At 43.3% G+C, this 22066-nt stretch overlaps 1 protein-coding gene across 1 annotated transcript; it reads right to left on the bottom strand.

Annotated features, from left to right (window-relative positions):
* Positions 1 to 588: 588 nt before the first annotated feature.
* Positions 589 to 10156, bottom strand: MRPL33 (mitochondrial ribosomal protein L33). The gene is made up of 4 exons (XM_070428917.1): positions 10069 to 10156; positions 9223 to 9241; positions 7113 to 7219; positions 589 to 891 (listed from the first exon to the last, which is right to left on the bottom strand). Exons 1-4 carry the CDS (start codon positions 10088 to 10090, stop codon positions 842 to 844), a joined length of 198 nt encoding a protein of 65 aa, XP_070285018.1. The 5' UTR covers positions 10091 to 10156; the 3' UTR covers positions 589 to 841.
* Positions 10157 to 22066: the final 11910 nt, after the last annotated feature.

Raw genomic sequence — 22066 nt, 5'->3', positions numbered from 1 at the left:
TTGAAAATCTGTGGGAAACAATAGCTTGAGTGAGAAAGTACGTATCTCTGGGCAGGGAAGGAGTCTTTATCTGAACATTAGGGACTGTCCGTGGAATTTCCAAGCTGGTTAGCTGTGCAGTAACACCAGGCCCCCACAGCCTTCACTCTAGCTTATAGAAATAACACAGAATCTCTTATTTTATATATATATGAAATAAAGGAGTCCAAAGCTGTGCTAGAAAATCATAGACACAGCATTCCTGAGTTTGAGAATACGGACCAACAGTATTTTCCCTAAGTATATAAGCACAAACCAAAAATAGTTCTCAGGGTTTCCTGTGTTAGAAGGCTGAGGCTGGCTCCCTTCTTATCACTCCTGCTCACCTCTGCCATCTCTGTTACTGCACTGGAGTTTTTTAAAGATCACTCTGGAGTGTTGACTACCTTTTCTATGAAAATCAAGGAGGAACAGCCTGGAAACTCTTGCACAAGTCTCACTGTGGAAAATGTTCTTTCAATACATGAAACAATGGTTATTTTTTAGTAATGTAGTTGTGTTTTTAATTTCAAATAGTGGGGGAAAACATCACTAAGAGACAATAGTACAGGCTATTTTAATATATTTTATTACGGGCTATAAAAATATCCAGAAAGATAAAGAAATGGGATGCAATGATTTATGTCCTAATATGAAGAACTTTCTTTCACTGCATTGTTTTCTTCACAATGGCCTTCAAATCACAGGAGGCAGAGATGCCGTGTCATTTCCTCTTCTTTTATTACATGCTGCAGAATTTCTGAATCAGTACCCCACCCTCAGTCTTCTCATTTATAAATCAAATGCATTTTCAATCCATTGTTCAGAGGGAGCGTATTTTTTTCTGTTCCACAAAGAGGACTTTTGCTCTCACTACAGGAGGAGAAAAAAGGATTATGGCAGAAAACTAAGTATTATTACCATTTTCTAATAAAAATATATATCAGACCATGAGCCCTCTCTTTTGTTTTACTTTCCTTTGACATGGGGATGGAGTTGACTTGCAAGCTCAGCTCCTTGATCCCAGAGGCCAGAGAAGACCAGAGAAAATGGTAAGGAAAAGAGGAAAGGCCCAGCCAACCAGTGGCATCTTTGGTACCCCAGGTCAATGAATGTGAAATATTCAAATTTAAAAAGAAAATTATGAACAAAAGTTGGAAAACACTTGATGTCATCACCCAGTTGATATCCACTCTTGTAGGGGATAAGCAAGGACAGACTAGAGCTGGACTCCAGAAACAGGGCACTGAGAACTGAGCAGACAGAAGTAACATACACATTAAGCTTGTACTTTTCAGAGATGGTTTCCTACCCCAAATATGGATTTTCTAATTTGGTAACAAAATTAACATTATAACCACAATCTCATTATTATAAATATAGGAGAGTACAGTTCTCTGAAACAAAACCAAAACAAAAGTGCTAACGCTCAGATGAAATATTGAAGACTAGAAGCTAGGCAATAAGGTTTTCATAGTTCCTATAATGCCCTATAGTCCTCCATTAACTTCATCTATTTATCTTCTATATATCTCTTTCTCTCCCTTCTCCCCAACCCCCCCCACTCTCATACACATACATACACACACATACATACACACACATACATACACACACACACACACACCACCTTATTCTTCTTTGCCAAAAAAACACAAAAAATACACCCAGGAACTCAAACTATGATATAACAATTCACTTACCCTACCATACAAAGAGATTTTAGATTTTTTTTTCCTCTTCTATAATCAACACAGACACTCTATATAAGAGATTCCCAAACTGCCTATGATTACGAGTTAGCTAGGGAGCTTACTGAAATAAATCCCTGCCCTTATTCTGGTTCCTTCGATCTAGGCTACGACTGGAAGTCTACATTTTTTAAACCATCATGATTCTAATGAACAGCTGGATAAGAACCATTATCCAGTCCATAGAATTTTATCTATAAAATTAATAAAAATAAAATGTACATATTACATAGGGATATTTTTCATATATTTCAAATCATCTAATATTAAATATAAGTAGGACTGATGCTCCTTCAGAATCCAAGGAAGACTACAAAACATAAAAAGGTAGAAAACAAAAGTTATCAGACAATATTATTCATTGCAAGAAATATTTCCCCATGTTTTTCTATAGAGAGCTAAAAAGATAGATAAAAGAAGGAACTTGTCTTCCTGATAACCAATCAGGAGATTATGTAAGTGTGAATAGGAGCAACTGACAAAGATTAACAAAGCAAGGCTTTATTATGAAGATGTTTTGATTCATTCTCTTAATTCAAAGAATAAATACAAAAGTCCACAGAACTGCGCTAGACAATGTGGAGTTTACAAAAGTATAAGAAGACTCCTTAGCCCTGCCGGTTTGGCTCAGTGGTTGAGCACTGACCCATGAACCAAGAGGTCACTGGCTGATTCCCAACCAGGGCACATGCCCAGGTTTCGGGCTCAATCCCCTATAGGGGGCATGCAGGAGGCAGCCGATCAATGTTTCCCTCTCATCAATGTTTCTATCTCTCTCTCACTCTCCCTTCTTCTCTAAAATCAATAAAAACATTTTTTTAAAAAAAGAAGAAAAAGAGTCCTTGGGCATCTGGTGTGGAGGAATGGCAGTAAGAGGTAGGAATGACAGTGGGGCTTCATGGCCTTAAATGCTAGACTGACCACAGGGGATGGTCCTGATTAAGAAAAAAAGAAAAATCAGGAAGATTTATCTGGCTCCATGTAATAGAAAGAATAGGAGGCCTGGAGTCAAAAAGGCTGGGTTCGCACGCAGGCTCCATCTTTCTCTGCTCTGAGTCCCTGGGCAAATTTCTCAAAATACTCTATCTTCCCATGAGAGAGATAACTCCAACTCCCACACAAGGCTGCTGCCAGATACACAGTGAACACTCAATGCGTGCTAGCTGAGCACTGCTATCCACAATCATAAACATTAATTTTGTCAAAATATTTGCTGCTTACTACATAGAAAAATGAATCTGTCAAGTTCTTTCCCTACATTGAACCTAAATCCATTCTGCTTCAATTAAAGTCTACATTGTCTTGTTTAGTCATCCAAGGAATTAAAACTGACAAGTTTTCATTTTCATGATAAACTTCATATATTTAACAACATTTAATAAGCTTATGCCTCAGCCTTTAATCCTTCCTCCTCAGAAATTTGATCAGTTTTATGTGAGGAAAAGGAGTTTAGAAGGACAGAGGCTGCTTCTAGCCATAGAGTCTACCATGAAATGCTTAAACAATTGAGAGTTTCTGTTTCCTTAGCTGATTTTCTTCATAAGGCAGACTCACAAAACATTACCCTTAAACTAACCATTTATTAAAATATGCTAGGAGATCTGCCCAGCTATTTCGTACCCTAAGCCATGGGCAGGCCCCAAGGCAAAGAGCACGCGAGCCTGCAGGGCGTCAGCAAGTAGGCGGGCAGAAAGCCAAGCAGCCTCATGTCCCAGAACATTCTCTCCTTCCGAAAAGACAAAGTGGTGCTGCCAAGGCTCGTACCCCTCACCAGAAAAGGTCTAATTGTCTGTTTAAAATTTATATATGACTCTTTTCTCCCACTTTCAACTTACGGTCAGAACTGTTCATGGTTGTATCCTTCCCCAATCTCAAAACTTAAAACCAATCTAACAAGTAAGTTCCTAACACAGAGTCCCCTTGATATCCGGGGAGGTTGGTTCTAAGAACATCCTCCCCGCCCACAAATACCAAAATCCAAGGATGCTCATGTCCCTCATATAAAATAGGGGGGTGTCTGCATATACCTACATACATCCTCCCTTATACTGTATATTAAATCAATTCTAGATTACTAATAATATTTAATACTATGTAAATGCTATGCAAATAGTTGTTATATTTTACTGTTTAGTAAAATATAGGAGTGGGAGAAAATAAAAGTCTGCACATGTTCAGTATAGACACAACCATCACAGGCCTAACTACATAATACACATCAACACATAACTGCCCCCCCCCAATATTTTCTCTGCATTGGTTGAATCCACAGATGCAAAACCCATAAGATACAGAGCCAGCTGTACCTCCACACTAAGGATAAAAATTCCAATACATTTTCATACTTAAAATAGTACAGAGGTTATTCAACATTTATTAATGTTGTACAAGTTCCCAAAAAACTCTATAGGAGCTAAAATGCGAGAACATAGGCATGCCTCCCTTAATTGCGCTTTGCTTTACTGCACTTTGTAGATGATTGCATTCTTTACAAATTGAAGGTAAGACCACCCACCAGCAAAAAGATTATAACTCGATGAACGCTCAGATGATGGTTAGCATTTATTTTTTAGCAACAAAATATTTTAAATTATCATATGTACAATTTTTTTTAGACATAATGCTATTGTATACTTACTAGACTGCAGTACAAACATGACTTTTATATGCACTGGGACACCAAAAAGTTTGTATGACTGACTTTATTGCAATATTGCAGTGGTCTTGAACTGAACCTGGAAGATCTCCGAGGTATGCCTCTACTTTATTGTAAAGCTCATCACTTTAAGTTTACATCAACTGATACAAAGAAATCAGGAGGAGAAAAACACACCAATCCAAAATGATATTGCTATGTATGGTCTGAATACCTGTGTCCCAACCACCCTGAATTCACGTTGAAATCCTCACTCCAAAAAAACGATGGTATTAGGAGGTGGGGCTTTGGTCACGAGGGTAAAGCCCTTATGAATGGGAGTAATGTTCTTAGAAAAGAAACCCCACTGACCCTGCTTGCCCTTCCACCAGGTGAGGACACAGCCAGAGGGCAGAGGCTATGAACCGAGAGGGCCCTCACTGGAAACGACCACGCTGGCACCTTGATCTTGGACTTCCCAAGCCCCAGAACTGTGAGAAATAAATTTCTGTTGTTTATAAGCCACTCAGTCTGAGGTATTTTGTAATAGCAACCCAAATGGACTAGGACACATAGTTTCTCATCCTAGTAATTTTCCACTATATAAGGTATCATCTTGAAATTCAGACTCCTAATCATCAGGTACAACCCTAACTCCCTTTTTATTATAATAAAGAATGACCAGAAATGTTAACACCATAAAAACAGCAGGGCATTTTATTTCTGTTAAAGAATGGAACTCACACATATTTTAAGTTGACAACTACTTCTTAGAGCAGTGGTTCTCAACCTCCTGGCCCTTTAAATACAGTTCCTCATGTTGTGACCCAACCATAAAATTATTTTCGTTGCTTCTTCATAACTGTAATGTTGCTACTATTATGAATCGTAATGTAAATATCTGATATGCAGGATGGTCTCAGGCGACCCCTGTGAAAGGGTTGTTCGCTGCCAAAGGGGTCGCGACCCACAGGTTGAGAACCGCTGTCTTAGAGCCCTTTTTTAAATGCCTCCTCACATTGGTCTGGCCCTTATTTTTATTGTACTTAGACACTGATGAATGCAGCACAACGAACAATGGTTGTAAGACCTTCTTAACTGAAGGCAGCTATGAATGTAGCTGTCGGCCAGCATTCGCACTAATACCCAACCGGAGGTCATGCAGCGGTAAGTAGGTTTTAGCCTCCTGTGAAATCTCTCAATAACAGGTGCTACAGAAAGTGGTTCAGGGCCCAGCCTTTGGAGTCAGATGGTCCTGAATTCAAATCTTTGTTTTGTCCCATGTTTTAGCTGTGTGTCCTTGATTCAGATTCCTCAACTATAAAAGGGTATTCAGATTGCCTGGAGAGTACAGATGCTTGTGTTATGATGGCTTCATAGCATCTGAAGACATGAAGACTTGTGTAGGTAAGCAAAGAATATACAACTTTCCATTTTGTCTGGGTATTCACAAGCACTAGTCTGTTTCCTTTCCCCCAGAGATCACTGTCTTTGGTGACCTATATTCTCCTTTCTTAGTTGTTGTTTCAGGCAGGAGGTTAATTCGTTCCCTATAACTCCACCTTGACTAGAAGCGAGAGTTTATGAGTTCTTGTTCTTAATGAAAAAGTTGATTAGTAGCTTAAGTGTCTGTCTTTCATTATTAATTAATTTTGGGAAATAAGATTCTGGTACCAATTCCAATTCTGATCAACAACTGGATGTGTCCAGTTAACTTTCTCCTATAATTCAACTCAATTCTGACACTATATACCTAGAGAGAGTAACGCAAGGAATGGGGAAGGGGCATAGAGCTTCCACAGCTTGTTACTCTCCCAGAATCTCCACGTGTGCTACAACCCAGAAGCTCCAGTACAGAAGCAATCATAAAGGGGCTATTTAAAAGCAAGGGCAGAAAAATGAAATGAATGGCCCTAAGTTTTCAAATAAGTAATTTGTTTGCTAGTTTATTTGCATAAATCTGCTCATGAAATCCAAAAACGGGACAGGCTTCCACCAACAGCAGTCAGGGGCTGACTCTTGTTTGGGAGCAAGCAATCGGGCCCTGGGAACATTTGTCCCTTCTGAACAAATACTTATACATAATGAGACCGTAAGAGGTACTGTTTATTATGTTATTTTAGCAGATGGTATAAAGTAGAAAATGAAATTTCCTGCCCTCCTGCATTAATATATAAAAACAATACTTCTTGAACTAAAACCTGGACCTACTTACTTGCAGATGATCCCAGATCATTCCCTCTCCTTCTCGAGATATTCAACTCTTTGTTTCCAGGGCAATACCACTACTCTCTTTACATGGCTGGTTTCTCACCTCAGATCTTTGGATAACTATCTCCTACAAGAGAGACTGACCCTGATCTATCCTAGCTAAAGTTGAGATCCACCTCTCCACAACTTTATCCTGTATCTCAGCATCCTGCTTGTCTCTCATAGCACTTAGCATAATTTGCATTTTTTTTTTCTTTCTCTCCCTTCCAAATCAGACTAAGTGCCAAAAGTGCAGGGACTGAGCCTGGGTGTGTTGAAGTACATCCCAGCAGCTGGAATAGTGGCTGGCACCACTGTAAACACTCAATGCACACTGGTTGAATAAATGCTAGTGTCAAGAGGGCCAAAAACCTGCCACTGTTCAGCATCAGTCTGGAAAGAGCAACAGGCCTTGAAAGCATTTGACTTTATTGTGGAGTAACTTTTCTGAATCTTACCAAATGGATCATAATGCAGTAGAGTCAGTTTCTCCCGTAGGCGGCTTCTCTTAGTGTTGAAGGAGAAACCTGTCCCAGCTTGGCTTACCATTCTCACCAGAATGTTCCTGAGATTTAAAAGTAAGCTGTTAGAAGCTGAAGAGATAGATTAAAATCAGTCACAAGGAGATGGCACATTTTGAGAACCCAATACAGTAGTGTTAGTTGTGGCACAACCCTTGGCCCTCAGAAGGTTCAGTTCTAAGACAGGCTAAGTGTTCTATAAGTCACAACTTCAGTGGTTTTGATTCCCAAAGTTTGTTTTATTACAGAATGCCTTGGTAATGATCTAACCAAAGCAATAAGAACAAATCAAACCACATTGTAGGAATACTCTCAGACACCCACCTCTTAGAAGGAGCAGAGGGTCAGGAGGGGGAAAAAATACACATGTACTGGTAACTGTAGGTGGCTGGTCTGGAAATCATAAAAGATAGCTGTCTCAGAAGACCCCTATCTACCAGGGATGAGCAATAAGAGTAAAATCAGGAAGAGTAAAATCAGAAAGGGACAAAATTAAGGGATTAGAACTTTTATTTTTTTTATTTATTTTTCCAGTGCCTAACACAGTGTCTGGATGGGGTAGTTAGGTTTTTTGCAGAATAAATGAATTAATAAACAGCCTAATAAATACGTGAGGGATACAGACACCTTGTAGACCACAATGTATATATACATACTTTATTAGAACTTTTCTATTGCTAACATCTAACACCTTTTCCCTCTTCATATATTTCATTTAAGTTATAGTCCTCCAAAGCATAAAGTTCATGTTTTGCCTCACTGGACCTTTTAATATGTTGTACTGTTTGTTACTTTTTCCTATGTCTTGTCTCCCTACATAAAGCAGTTAAAGTTCAAAAAGATTTAACAAAAAGCTATTAAGTGCTTACTCTGTGGAAAGCACTATGGGAAATGCAAAACTCTATTAAGGCTGCATCAGTACCCTCGAGAAACTAACAGTATAGTATGCAAGGTGAGTGTGTACAGAAGGTCTATAAGGCAACACATATAGGACAAATGTCACAAGAAGGAGACAAAGAACATGAGAGGCAGGGAGTACCTCTAAAGAGACTGAAAGCATGAGAGATTCCTACAGAACCTGGAGGTGGGAAATTCTCACATAAATAACTGGATTGTGGGAAAAGCTAGATGAATCAAGAAAAGATACTGGAGTGGAGGGGACACCAATATATATGTTTAACTTTAATCCAAAAAAAAGAACAAAAACCTAGTCTTGAGGATTTGTGACACGTCTTGGGTTGTAAGCAAAGGCTGCGTTAGAATTTTCCTATTTTTAACATACAACAAATCTTCCGTTACTGTCTATAAAATTTATTTTAAGATAACGGTTTGGTATTTATAGTCTCTGTGGTACATTATGAATTCTTTAATCTTTGCTATTTTTGAAATGCTTCTACCATGAATGCAAAGGATTATAAAAGTCATTAAAATAGGCTTTATAGTTTAATCAAATCAGACTGTTCTGCTAGACTCCTGTAGTGGGCTCCAGACAGCCACAGGTCCTCAATTTGAGGAAACAAAAATACAATGGTAGTCCAAACAGAGCTGGGCACTCTGATGGCATCTTAGGAACAAGACAGCAAGAGCTCTTCTAAGTAAATTATTTGAATGCTCACTTAAGTAGGTCAACTGGGCAAAAGGAAAAATATTTTTTTGAAAGAGTTCAGAGGGCCAAAATAATTCACCATGTAAGTCAGTGGTTCTCAACCTTCCTAATGCCGCGACCCTTTAATACAGTTCCTCATGTTGTGGTGACCCCCAATTTCATTGTTACAAATTGAACATAATTAAAGCATAGTGATTAATCACAAAAACAATATGTAATTATATATGTGTTTCCGATGGTCTTAGGCGACTTCTGTGAAAGGGTCGTTCGACCCCCAAAGGGGTCGCGACCCACAGGTTGAGAACCGCTGATGTAAGTAGGCCTCAAACCAACTTTTAGAAAATGGAGGCCAAATGCTGTTTAACATAAGGATGTATTGGCAGCAGCTGGACTAAGGAATGTAACATGAACAAGTTTAAAAAAAAAAAAACTTTTACTTACTTTGATTTGCTCTTGGCAACTTTTTGTAGCAGGGACAGGTTGGAAGAGAAAAGAAAAATATCCATTTATTATCTTTCTTATGCAAAGTTCATATAACCGTCATTAATAATCAAATATATTTAGGTCACGAAGTACGCCAGGGGCTGTCACTCAGGTAACTACTGCCCAGCTACGAGGGGTGTGGTTAGGGTCTGGTTAGGATTTTATAACAGACGATAAAGATCCAGACCCACACGGTTCTGGATGTAACGCTCCGCACACACTCAGGTGGACCGTCTTTGAAACCTTTCTAGACTGACATCTGCTCCCTTTATCCCCTTTCTAAGGGCAAACATTTGCACTGGAACAGGGTCTTGTCTGACAAGTTAACCAGGGGGCGGAGGGGACAACCTAGCTGGGCCGTCAGCCTGGTGCGGGGAAGAGCACTGTCTTGGGAGTCAGACCGCTGCACGACCTGGGAACGCACTGCCCCTCTCGGACGCCGTTTCCCTCTCTTTAGGGTTCGGAACGAATGGACTGGACGTTCTGAGGTTTTCCCAGTCCGAACATCCAGTGGTTCTGCTAACACACCCCTACCGAGGGCGGGAAAGGTCCCCACTCCTGCTGTCCCTGCGAAGCACCACCAGACCCCGAGGTGCCCCGCAGCCGCCGCGGCCCACTCGCCCGCAAGGACGCGCGCGGGGCATGCCGGGAGCTGTAGTCCTCAAGGCCTGGGAGGCCGTAGCCACAGCCGCCCGCCGGCGCGCCCGTTCGCTGCCCCCGGGGCCTGCCAGTCGGGGCCTGCCGGTCGCTGCCCCCGCCCTCGCCGCAGGCCTGGCCGCCGCCGCGTTCTCCGGCCCCACTTACAGGAGACAGCCGACAGCAACATGGTGATGGCACCACCACAGCCTCCTTCCGCGGCCCAAGGTCCCTCAGCAAACTACTTCCGGGGCACAGACCTGTTCCGGAAGAGGCGGTCTGAAGTGGCCCGCAGCCACGCCCCTCCGATGTAAACCTGGGGTCGGACCTGCTTCCACCTGTGCGCTGTACTTGCCAGGTGTTTTGTGTTTGTGGTGAGGGGGGTTGGCGTCCCCTTCCTTTTAATGGAGGCTTTGTTAGCGTTCAGGGCTGGCACGCCAGGCCCTGGCTCACTCCTTCTGGGTCAGAGTTAGGCGCTTTCCAGGCAGCTTCTCCCTGAAGTACAGTTGGCATGAGAGGCCCCTGTGTAGACATGGCTGCTGGGGGGAGTGGGTGTGTGGGTGTGTGTGTGTGTGTGTGTGTGTGTGTCTTTCTGCTAGGAACATGAATTCTAGTCTTCGTTCTGCTCCTTGGAAACTCATTTCAACTCTTTAGACCTCAGTTTCATGCTCAATGTGGGCATTGGGCCAGTAGTTCTCATCCCTGAGGGGGCATCACTTACCTGTGGTCTTTTAAGAGACCCAGATGCCAGGGATGAGGCTGAGAGCCCATAAAATAAGTTTCCCCACCATGATTGTCTATAAAGATGCATTTTAAATATGTAAGTCGACAGCATAGTACAGTAAACAAACCATATACCTAATTTAACAAATGTTAATAGTATGTATCTGTGTATATTGAATTAAATATGTATAAAATATATTTATAGTGTTTTATATAAACATCAAATATATATAGTGTTTTTCCTAAGCTGTTTGAAAATAAATTGCAGACGTAACAACCTTTCAACCCTAAATATTAAGTATCCTTAATTACTTAAGTATGTATCTCTCAAAAATAAGATTATAACTATAATATGTACTATTTTCATTCCTTAAAAATTAATAATAGTTTCATAATACCCTCACCATATTCAAATTGCCTTTTATACCTGGTTTCAACAAAACAGTATCTAATCAAGGTTCAATAACTACCTTTAGATGTTATAGATCTTTACTCTCCTTCCAATCTAAAACAAAACCCCTTGCTTTTTAATGACACTGAATTTTTAAAGAGACTGAGCTAGTTTCTCGTGGACTCTCCCATATTCTGGATTTGTCTGATTGTTGTTGTTTTTTATGGTGTCATTTTATTTGTTCTTCTATTCTCTGTATTTCCTGTAAATTAGAAGGCAAATCTAAATTCTTGAGTAGATTCCACTTAACACGTTAAGCGCCCAGCCTGTTTTTCCTTCCGGACGGAAAGTATAGTGTCAGTCACCGGTGACTGACTGGGCGCTTAACGTGTTAAAATATTTTTGACAAGAGGATGTCATAGGTGATGCTCTCAACTTCATGTTGCAGTATATCAGAAGGTCCAGAATGTCAGCTGCTAGTGCTAACTTGGATGATCTCTAGATCTCTGCATGGTAAAAATAGATATTTTTTCTCTCTTTGCAGTTTTCTGTAGGGTAATATTTTGGCATATGAAAATATCCTGTTCCCCAACAACCTTTCCTCATAATTTTAGCATCCATTGATCATTTTTCTGACTCAGTAATTACATTTGGGGTACACAATAGCTATTTTCTAACTTATATCACTCCTTCTTCATTTATTAGCTAGTTTTCTTCTATAAAGAAGAGCTTCCTATCAATTGAGACTGAATTATTGTTCCTCCTAAAAGGGCAGGATACGTGCTATCTTTTTTCTCTTTAATTAATATTCAAGTAAGAAGAGTCACTTCTGTAAGAGTCACTTCCAAGGGGAACAAAGAGGTTTTTCCCCTTTCTGTAATTTCATTATTTTAGTATCACTATAATGGATTTTTATTCATTGTTTTTGTAATCAACCATGTTCATTAATATTTTTGACAGTCAAATTTTCCCAAATCAGCAACATCTCCAAGCTGCTATTGCCATTGGGAGCTCCTTCAAGCTGGCCCAGTGTTCTTGAACACACTCCCTTCCCTGCTTCCTGTCACCAGCTATATCAGGCCAACCTTGTACTTTCCCTGGCCCAGACCTGAAATCAGTCATTTCTCCCCGAACTCTGCTTCCTTTTTGTAGATGATATGTAGAAGCCATAATCTAATGCACAGCCACTGGATTAGATTTTAGTGGATTTTGAGCTTTATTTTAAATCATGGAATCGTCATTCAAATGCAACCTGTATCAGGAGCTCACTGTGTAAAGCTTCACGTGTTGAGAATGTTCTCAGAGCCTTGGACTCCGCGGGTCACAGGTCTGAACTAAGGAATGGCCACATTCTTCTCCAGCCCCATTGCCTTTAGTCTAGTTTGAAGTTTCAATCCCCACCCCCCAAGGCCCTAGAACTTTCTGCCATACTTCTCACTATGTCTCAGCCTGCAAAGGCCTGGTGCAGTCAGGAGATAGCCCTGTAGGCACCTTATCAGCAACAGCAGGAACAGGCTAGAGCAGAAAACCACTTAAGGCCTGGACTGCCTCAGAGACAGGAAACAGCATTTTAGAAATAATTCAGGACCAAGGTTATAGAGTATCTGCGTAGACTGAATGTTTGTGTCCCCCCAAAATTCATGTGTTGAAACCTAATCCCCAATGTGATGGTATTTGGAAGGGGGACCTTTGGGAGGTGATTAAGTCATGAGAGCAGAGGCCTCATGAATGGGATTAGTGCCCTTATAAGAGACCCCAGAGAGCTCCCTTACCCCCTCTACCATGTGAAGATACTACAAAAACTCAGCATCTGCAGTCTGGGGGAGGGCCTTACCAGAACCTTGGAACATGCTAGCACTCTGACTTCTAGCCTCCAGAACTTTGAAAAATAAGTGCCTGCTGTTTATGAGCCACCCCATTATGGTATTTTGTTATAGCAGCCTGCACAGACTAAGACAGTATCTCTCTCTGAGTGTCTGTCATCAAACTTTTGCCTCTTCCCCCACCCTCCATAGAATCCACTCTTGTAAAGCCCCCAGTGACCTCCACGATACCAAACCCATGGTCAGTTCTGGGGCCTCCTTTTACTCAGCATCTATCAGTGTCATTTTACACAGTTGTCACTCTCTCCTCCTTGAAACTCTGTCTTCATGTGGTGTCCAGGTGTCCACTGTCTTGGGTCTCCTTCTACCTCATCAATGATTCTTTCTCCGCTTCACAGACCTCTCAGGAGAGGCACACCCAGGGCTCAGGCCCTGGATCTCTTCTCTGTCCACACTCATTCCCTTGATGGTCACACCTACGTTCCTAGTTTTTAAAAAAAATCTACAGGCTGAAAACTTCTAAATTTATATCTCCAGTTCCAACCTTTCCTCCGAGCTCCAGATCAGTGTATTGAACCACCTATGTGACCTCACATGTCCAAAATCCAATTCCGAATCCTGCTTTGCACCCCCCAGGCTTCCTTCATATCAGTACATGGCAATTCCATTTTTCCAGTTGCTCAAGTAAAAAACCTGGGAGCCAACTTGACACTTCTTTCTCTCACACCCTAAATCTGAGCCATCAGAAAACCCTGTCACTCAAATGCCACCTAACACACACACACACACACACACACACACACCCTGCCTCCAGCCATACTATGCTTACGTTTTCCTATAACATGTATCACCATTTTATATTACTCGTTGATTTCCTTATTGTCTGTCTTTGTTCACCAGAATGTAAACTTTTTAAGATCAAGAACTTGTCCTATCCACCCATTGCTGTATCCTGGTGCCTAAAACAATGCTTGCTACATCTATTAAATATCTGTTGAATACATGAATTGAATTATTGAATGAGTCTAAAATGAGAGGCACCACACAAATGTTATTACTAACTATTTACATCGAAATGGCAAAGTTAAATATTTGTGTATTGTCGATAGTTTCAGAGTTCAGTAGGATTTAGAAGTTTGCTCTTAAGAAGAGATAAGCATATGAACTGTTTCTTTTTTGTTGTTGTTAATCCTCACCAGAGGATATCTTTCCATTGATTTTTAGGGAGAGTGGAAGAGAGAGGGAAAGACAGAAACATCGATGTAAGAGAAACACATCGATTGGTTGCCTCCTGCAGGAGTCCCGACCAAGGCCAGAGTCCGGGCTGGGGAGGAGCCTGCAACCAAGGTACATGGCCTTGACCAAAATTGAACCCAGGACCCTTTGCTCCACAGGCTGACACTCAATCCACTGAGCCAGAGTGGCTAGGGCTGAATTGTTTCTTGAAATTCTTGAAGTAGAAATGAAGTAGTGGCTTTCTCGTCTCATTACTTCCACCTACATCCACCTGTTACTTACACCTAACACATTGTTGGCAGTTGGTAAGTGTTAATTAAAATGTTTATTAATACGGATGTAATTCATAATTTGGAGGGTTTTTCCCCTGAATTTACATAATGAGCCCTTTGCGCCTTATCAAAGTACAGAACAATTACAACAGCCCAAGTTGAAAGGGTGGGGCGGCATCTTCTTTGGGCGGGAGAGGTGCTGAAGGGAGGAAAAGGTACAGCTATCTCACCTGGATTTGCAGCCCAGGAAAGCAGATGGAGGAAGAGAACATTTATTGAATACCTACTCTTGCAGGGCTTAAGACACAGAACCTCTGTTGTATTGGCCTACACTGCATTCCCGGAACTCAGCGCTGGGATTCCAACCCAACGATCTGGAGGCTGTTCTCCTCCTCCGATGTGCTGGGAGGTCCCACTGACCACTGTCCAGCCCACCACCATATCTGTGTCCCACCTGACTGTTCTGGTCTCTAGAGTCCTGATCCTGGCTCCCTAACCTGTCCCATATGGGCAGTGGGAGGGAGGCTGCAGGAGGCTGGGCTCCCTGCAAAAAACTGGCACCTTCACGAGCTCAGACACCTCCAGGCAGATGGGACTGCTTCAAAAGGGGGTCCTCTGCCTGAACGACTTAGTATGGCAGCAAAGACTTCCTGCGAGAGCAAGACTGAAAGCTGGAAAGACCAGGGGCACCAACAGGTTCAACCTGAGTGCAGTAGGTATCCCCAGGTTGGCATTCAATCGCCTTCCACAATCTGGCCTCCGCCTCCTATTTCAGCCCCATCTCTCTCCACTGGGCCCTGCTGAGTATGGGTCCCTTTCTGGATGAAATCTCTGCTAACCCTCCACCCCGCACCCCACCCACCTCCTCCCCACACAGTCCTCTCACCACACCTATTATGCTTCCCTCACTCCTCAGATTGTTGGTCAGCCGGCCCCAGGCATCTAGGTCCCTTGAGGGCCAGAGCTTCTGAATCTCACTATATCATCCCCCAGACTCCCCCCCCCCAAACAGGAGCTCCTAACACAAGGAGGCTCCCCGCTCACTTTGACAAATATGAACTGAGCCCCTTCTGTCATCTGGGAACCCTGCCTCCAGCCATTCTCTGTCTCTTCAATCCTACCTCCCCTCCCAGGACACCGGAGACAGGGAGAGCGGGAGGAACTGGGGAAAGAATAGAAACAAAGACACGAAGGAGCCTTAGAAATGAACAGCGAGCATCCTCCTGGGACTAGAGTGTGTGAAGAAATTAGGGGGATGGGCTAGAGGGGACACCCTGGGCTGGGTAAGGAAGGAACCAGATGTTAGAGTTGGGGGCTAGGCCTCAGTTTGATGGGCAGTGGGGGGACGTAAGGGGTGTGATCAGATCTCTGTGGTGGCAGCATCTGAAGGCACACCCTTCTCCTGGCTAATTGGAAGAGAGGCAGGGACTCTCCCGTCCCACCAAGCACAGGCTCCCTAAGTCCCAGCCCTTTCTCTGCTCTGCATGTTAATGCCTATTTATTTAATTAATACGTGTATTTGGTGTTTTCTTAGTAATTGGTAAGCTCTTCCTATTCATTTATCTTCAACCAGTCCCCGAACCTGTTTTGAGGGGGAGAAAGGGAAGGAGAAAGGTATCACAGAAGCCTTTGAAAACTGGCTAAAACAGTGGTTCTCAACCTTGGCTGCACATTAGAGTCACCTGGGAATCTTTTTAAAATCCTGATTTCTGGGCCTCATCCTCCGGAAATTCTGTTTCTTTATTACTAATGTTGTGGACCCACCCAAGAGGTTCTGGGTTGGCAGGAGGTGCTCACTCTTACACCCCTGTCTTTGGTAGCTTGCTTGCCTTCTGCTGCCCTTGTGGCCCCAAGCCATAACAAAGAAACAGAATTTCTGGAGGATGAGGCCCAGAAATCAGGATTTTAAAAAGATTCCCAGGTGATTCTAATGTGCGGCCAAGGTTGAGAACCACTGGGCTAAAAGCTATGGCTCAGCTCCCTCAGGAAATGCGCATATGCCTATCCAGAAGCAATTTCACCTGCTCTCCAGGGTGCTCAGCCTGGCTGCCCATTGGAATCACCTGGGGAGCTTTATCACCTACTGATCCCTGCCTCCCACCCCCAGGATTTTTACCTTAATTGATCTGAGGGCAGTCTGGACTTTTTAAAAAACTCCTTAGGAAATTCCAATGTACTCTCAAGTTTGAAAGTATCAGGCTAGAGATTTGTGGACTCCAAGTGAAGACCCCTATCTTAGACCATAAATTCCAGGGATGTCCATTTAACTTTGCACGGTGAGCAGCACCTGCCTGGGTAGAGACAGGAGGGGAGAACCTGGCCAATTTAGAAGAATGAGGAAGTCTTGAAGCTGTAAATAAAGAGAGTGAGGGCTCACATACATTCCAGAAGGCTGCAGAACACAGCAAGAGGCGTGGAGACAGAAGACAAAGAGCAGGAAGCTTAGCTGCCTTCCTGAAAGATGGATGGAAGTCCAGCAGACAACACCCTTCCCACCCACATACCTCACCTGCCCACGAAGAGCCGCACACATTATCAAAAGGCTGACAGAATCAGTCTTTGGGGAAAATCAACAAATTAAACATGTGGTTTGGTTAGTGAGTGACGTGGGTGGGGAGAGGATGGCATTTATGGGTGCCAAAGAAAAGCATCTGTGAGGGCGTGGAGGTTTGCAGGTAATGGACTGAAACTCCAACGGGGGAGGGGAAGATTTGGATCACGGTCAAGGAGAGGCATTCCTGAGACGGGCGGGAAGCTGGGCAGACTGAGGCCCAGGACAGGAGCTGCGGTGGAAGAATCACATGGGCTCTGGAGGCCTGGCTCCGCTGGTTACTAACCACGTGACCCTGGGCAAGCACCTGGCCCGGGTCTCCTATGTGGGACGTGCGTGATAATAACTTCGGAGGAGCACACAACCTCAGATAATTGTCATTAGATCATCTTAAAAGCCTCCCCACCGTGAAGCCCCATGACTAGGAAGGGCCCCCCCAAAATGCTCTTTGAGGTTTTTAAACCTGTTATCCACCCCAATCACCTGGGGCTCTGCCAGCGAATGGGGTTCAGTGGCAAGGCAGGCGGGGGAGAGCCACAGGTGCTTTATATGGTAATTCCTCCCTGGTGCTTCTGATGTTGCCAGTGCTTTGGGAATCAGGGCTCCTCATGTCCTGGGGATCTTGTCAAAGTGCAGATTCTGAGCAGGTACTTCTGGAGCAAGGCCTGCTATTCTGTTTTCCTAACAAAAACGTGCAGGTGGTGAGGATGCTGCTGGCGGCACTTCCTTGCCACTCCAAGTGGAATCCAGGCAGCTTTCCCAGCAGCAGCATTTGGGAGCTTGTTCTGAACCCGGAATCTTGGGCCCCACCCTGATCCAAGAATCAGAATTACAGTTTAACAAGGTCCCCGGGTGATTTGTAGTCACATTAAAGTTTGAGAAACATTGTTCTAGAAGAAATGACTTACTGATCAGAGAACCAAGGTTGATACTTGGGAATGGGAGGATGAGACTCAGTTCCTTAACATGAAAAAGTTAGAGAAGGGCAGGTTTTGTGGGTCTGGCACATAGTAGGTGCTCAATATAAATATATGACAAGGGAAGCATCCAGTTTCTGGAGCCAGGGCATGAGGCCAGCCTGGGGCCAGTAACCTCCCTGACTTGATGCTAACTACGAGGGCCAAGGTCTTTCCAGCCCCCCTCCGCCCGGGAGAAGACTGGTTCTGATGCTGACACAGAGCAGAACTCATGGCCATTTGAGGCAGGAGTGTGTTAAGTTTCTCATCTGTGAAGATTAAAAGGCTACATGGAAATGCAACCAAGAAATACAGTGAGTGGCCTTCTCAGGTATGTCTTCTGCTAGAACCGGGGACTGAAACAGCCAATGGGAGGTAGGTGGCCAGAGAAGCCCAGGTCCGGAAATAAGTCATCTGGTCTATAGGAGTGATTCCACGAACCAGGCAGTGCTGGGGAAATGTTAAATCCCACAGAGAACAAGCAGCCTCTGTTATTAACTAGCCTTAGAGGAATGGACCAGTAACGCATGTCCGAAGTGATGGCTATGCTTACTCTTCAGGGATGCCAGTCTAGAACAGAAAATGTTTCCGTTTGTTTTTCCTGCGTGTCGCATTGTCCAGACTTTCTGAATAACCCTGACAATAGATGTTAGGATTTCCGCTCAAATAAATCCATTCTCATCCTGCCCTAGGAAAAAAATGGGCTGAAGATTATTGACATAGTCTTCAAAACTCCAGGCCCTTTTTCTTAATGATTCTCTTAAATACACCGTAAACATGAGAAAATGCCTTCTAAAGCAGTGTCATTGTTCTCGTCGGGCAATTCCATTTGCTTGATTCCCAAAAGTGAACTGAGCAAATGTAAGTGTGCATTCCCAAGGACTCATCTACCTTCACCTTGGGCTGAATCCCACCTTTCAGGAAACGTGAAATGACCATGTTAACGGCCATACCAGTCATGCCAACACACCCATGAGTAACTATTTTCACAGTAATAACCATTTGCATTATTGCTTCCTCCACCCTAGCCCAATCCTCATCCCAATTTCTAACTGTCCCGGGAGCCTGGTCCCACAGAGGGACACTCCTATGTGTCTTCGATTTCTCCAGAGGCTTCGAAAGATGGTTCCTGTCCAGCACGCAGTCCTGCAAGTTGCCAGTTGCACATGAGGAGGGAACAAGAGACCAGACACGTTACTTACTGGCAACCAGACAAGTGATTTGAACTTCCGGACTCAGCTGTCCTGCTGTGACGGTGCCATCGCACCCTTCTTAGCTGGTTGAAAGGACTGGCTAATTAACTCTCTCCAGTGCTTTAGAATGGCAGTCAGCGGCCAGTCACCATAGCCAGGCAGAGTCCCAGTCTTTTGAAGCCATGTTTGAATGAGCCTGTACTTCTTGTTGTTGACTGAGAGAGACGCTCAGCTGTCATGTGCGGGAGGATGACCTAACTTGAGCTTCTGTGGTTTGGGATCCTGCCTGCCTATGTTTCACCCTGTTTGCCTCCAAGGCAGGAGCCCGAGTGCCATCGCCAGGAGATTGTGGTTAGTTTCCTGGCCCGAGACAGAGGTGGGGACACACCTGCGCCCCTGAGGGAGGGAGGGCCTGTGGAGGGTCCATGGGCCAGGGCTGAGTCGCTCAGCTGGGAGACATGTCGAACGGCATTAGAACGGCATCAGTGTGGCACTTCAGGAGCAAGAACCCACACAAAATCCTTCTGTGTATTAACAGTGTAGTCCATTTTCAAACTAAACCGAGGAAAGAAACTGAAGTCTGGTGTCACTATACTCCAGCAAGGGGTTTGCTCTTTACGGGAAATCACCCCATAAGAAACCTCACTTCAGCCATGGCTGTGTGGCTCCGTTGGTTGGACTGTTGTCCCATCCACCATAGAGTGGCAGGTTCGGTTCCCGGTCAGGGCGCAAAACCAGGTTGCAGGTTTAATCCCCAGTAGGGGTGCATGTGGGAGGCACTGATTGATGTTTCTCTCATAGACATCAATGTTTCTCTCTCCATCTCTAATATCAACTTTTAAAAAATTAAGTTTACTAATTAATAAAAAAAAATGGAAAGAAAATAAAAGAAACCTCACTTTGCCCACAAATCCAAGGAAGGTAAAGGCCCCCACCTGATGTTTCATCCCAAGGCCCCTCTCTATGACTCCTTACCCTTCACAGGCCTGTTCTAAGACCATGCAAATTCAGAAAACCCTACTGCAAGTCATCACCTTAGATTTTTTTTACCCAAATTACTTTCTTCTCTCAGAAAATTATGTGAAGTGTAACTTGAATGAACCTGAACCTTCTTTCTCCCTCATGAAGTCCATCCTCTTGCGGTGTCCTATTAAAAAACAACAACAACAAAAACGTAAGTTGAACTTCAAGTGCCTTAAAAATAATGTAAATGTTTAATAAGTTTCTTGAAGTGGCCATTTTTCTCACGTGAAGTCCCAGTTAACAGCTGTACTCAGCCTATTTTCACAGAGAGTTACTTGGTGGCTTTTCTCATGTAAATTAATTTAACCTGTTTAATTTCTAGCTATCATCCTATTTTTAAAAAAAAAACAACCACATATTTTTTTCAAGCCACAAGAGATGCAGGAGCTGAGCAGCCCAGGGTCCTCCCACAGAAGGCCAGGAGGGAAGAAGGCTGTAACTACATGTGCCTCAGGGTCTTGGTTCCAGAAGTGAGGACAGGGAAGGGAAACCAAAGGATGTCTGCAGCACTGTCCGCTGTCCGTACCTAAGGGACCTTCTCCATCCTCGTGATGCAGCCTCTGGAACAGGGCTGGTTCCCACGCGGCTGCCCTGAGGCTCAGGAGGAGGGGGAAGGTAGGCAGCACAATCCTCAGGACCCCCCTGGGACAACCTTATCCAAACAGGGATCATCACAACAATCTGTATAAGTTTCTCTCTCTGTAAAGCAAGAGCTTTTGAAAAATTCAAATTGTTTTAAGTAATATGGGGTACGGCCATGGAGAAAACCAGGGTCGCCCTGGCCGGTTGTTTGAACATCGTCCTGTGCACCCAAGGGTTGCTGGTTTGATTCCCAGTCAGGGCACATGCCCAGGTTTCCAGCTCCATCCCCAGTCAAGAGAGGCAGCCGATCCATGTCTCTCTCTCTCTCTCCCCCTTTTTATCTCTCTCTAAAATCAAACAAAACATTATATTTTTTTAAAAGAAAGAAAAACTAAATTAAAAGAAAGTCAGGGTCCACAACAAGTTCGATTTCCATTCCAATGAGCCATTTCATATGAAGGAGGCAAAGCCTTTCAAAAGATGCCTCCTATGATTCAGAATAATTGGGTCCATTTTAATTTGGTGCACATTGAAGTTAAAGAGCTACGTGATTGCTTCAAGCATGTTTTGCAGTTCCCAGATTCACCAATTAGCTCCACGACATAAAGGTTAATGAGATAAAACATCTATAAATCAAGTTGATGGCTGATTCGAGGAGAAAGCGCCCAACTCCTGCTCCACCGTGATAACACTGTAATTTCCCTCCTTGGAGTGGTCCATCTGATTAAATTTGATTATGTACAAATAGATATAAACAAATGTATAATTATAAAACTCATACTTAAATTATAAACTACCTTGCCCAAAGCTCCTTTCTAAATTTAGTTACTCAATACCAGGGAGAAAATAAGTCCATCGTTACCTGTCCACAGAATTAATCAAATCGGAATGAACTGCTTTGATGAAAGTTTCAGGAGGACCCTTCCCAGAGAACAACGCCTCTATGTTATTATTCCAAAAATATGTTCCTTAAAATGTGGACTTAAACAAACTCCAGAGAAATAAAGTTATGGGTTTTATTGACTGAAGTTAGAGTGGGGTTTGGGATTTAGAGAACATTGTGGTGAATCCTCTAAGAGTTTGAAGGATTCTGTCCACTTAACTTCTCTATCTGGGTTTTCCAGATGGTTCTGAGGTTAGGCTCCAGAGCCAGGGGAACCAGGTTAGCAACTTGGCTCTACACTTACCAGCTCTGTGTCCTCTGGCAAGTTACTTAAACTTCTCTTTCTACAGCTGTCAAATGAAGGAGAACATAGTCTATCTCATAGGGTTTTTGTGAGGGTGAAGTGTGATAATTCATGTAAATCATGTAGCATGGGGCCTGGCACATAAAAGGGAAAAGTAAGTAATGGCGATCATTAATGACATGGGGCCTAACTATGTTTAGACTCTCTTCTTTCTTTTCTTTTTTTTTAA

The sequence above is a fragment of the Myotis yumanensis genome, unplaced genomic scaffold (assembly GCF_028538775.1).
Source record: "Myotis yumanensis isolate MYYU_CA2020_CCGP unplaced genomic scaffold, mMyoYum1.0.hap1 SCAF_11, whole genome shotgun sequence".
Classification (NCBI taxonomy): Eukaryota; Metazoa; Chordata; class Mammalia; order Chiroptera; family Vespertilionidae; genus Myotis; species Myotis yumanensis.
This window is presented reverse-complemented; position numbering and strand designations above follow the sequence as displayed.

Excerpts from the sequence above, each read along its gene's own strand:
- MRPL33 (XM_070428917.1), bottom strand. The coding sequence starts at position 10,090 with ATGTTGCTGTCGGCTGTCTCCT. Across the intron at positions 892-7,112 it reads ACTGCATTATGATCCATTTG|TGAGAGCAAAAGTCCTCTTT; the intron begins GTAAGATTCAGA and ends CTCCTCCTGTAG.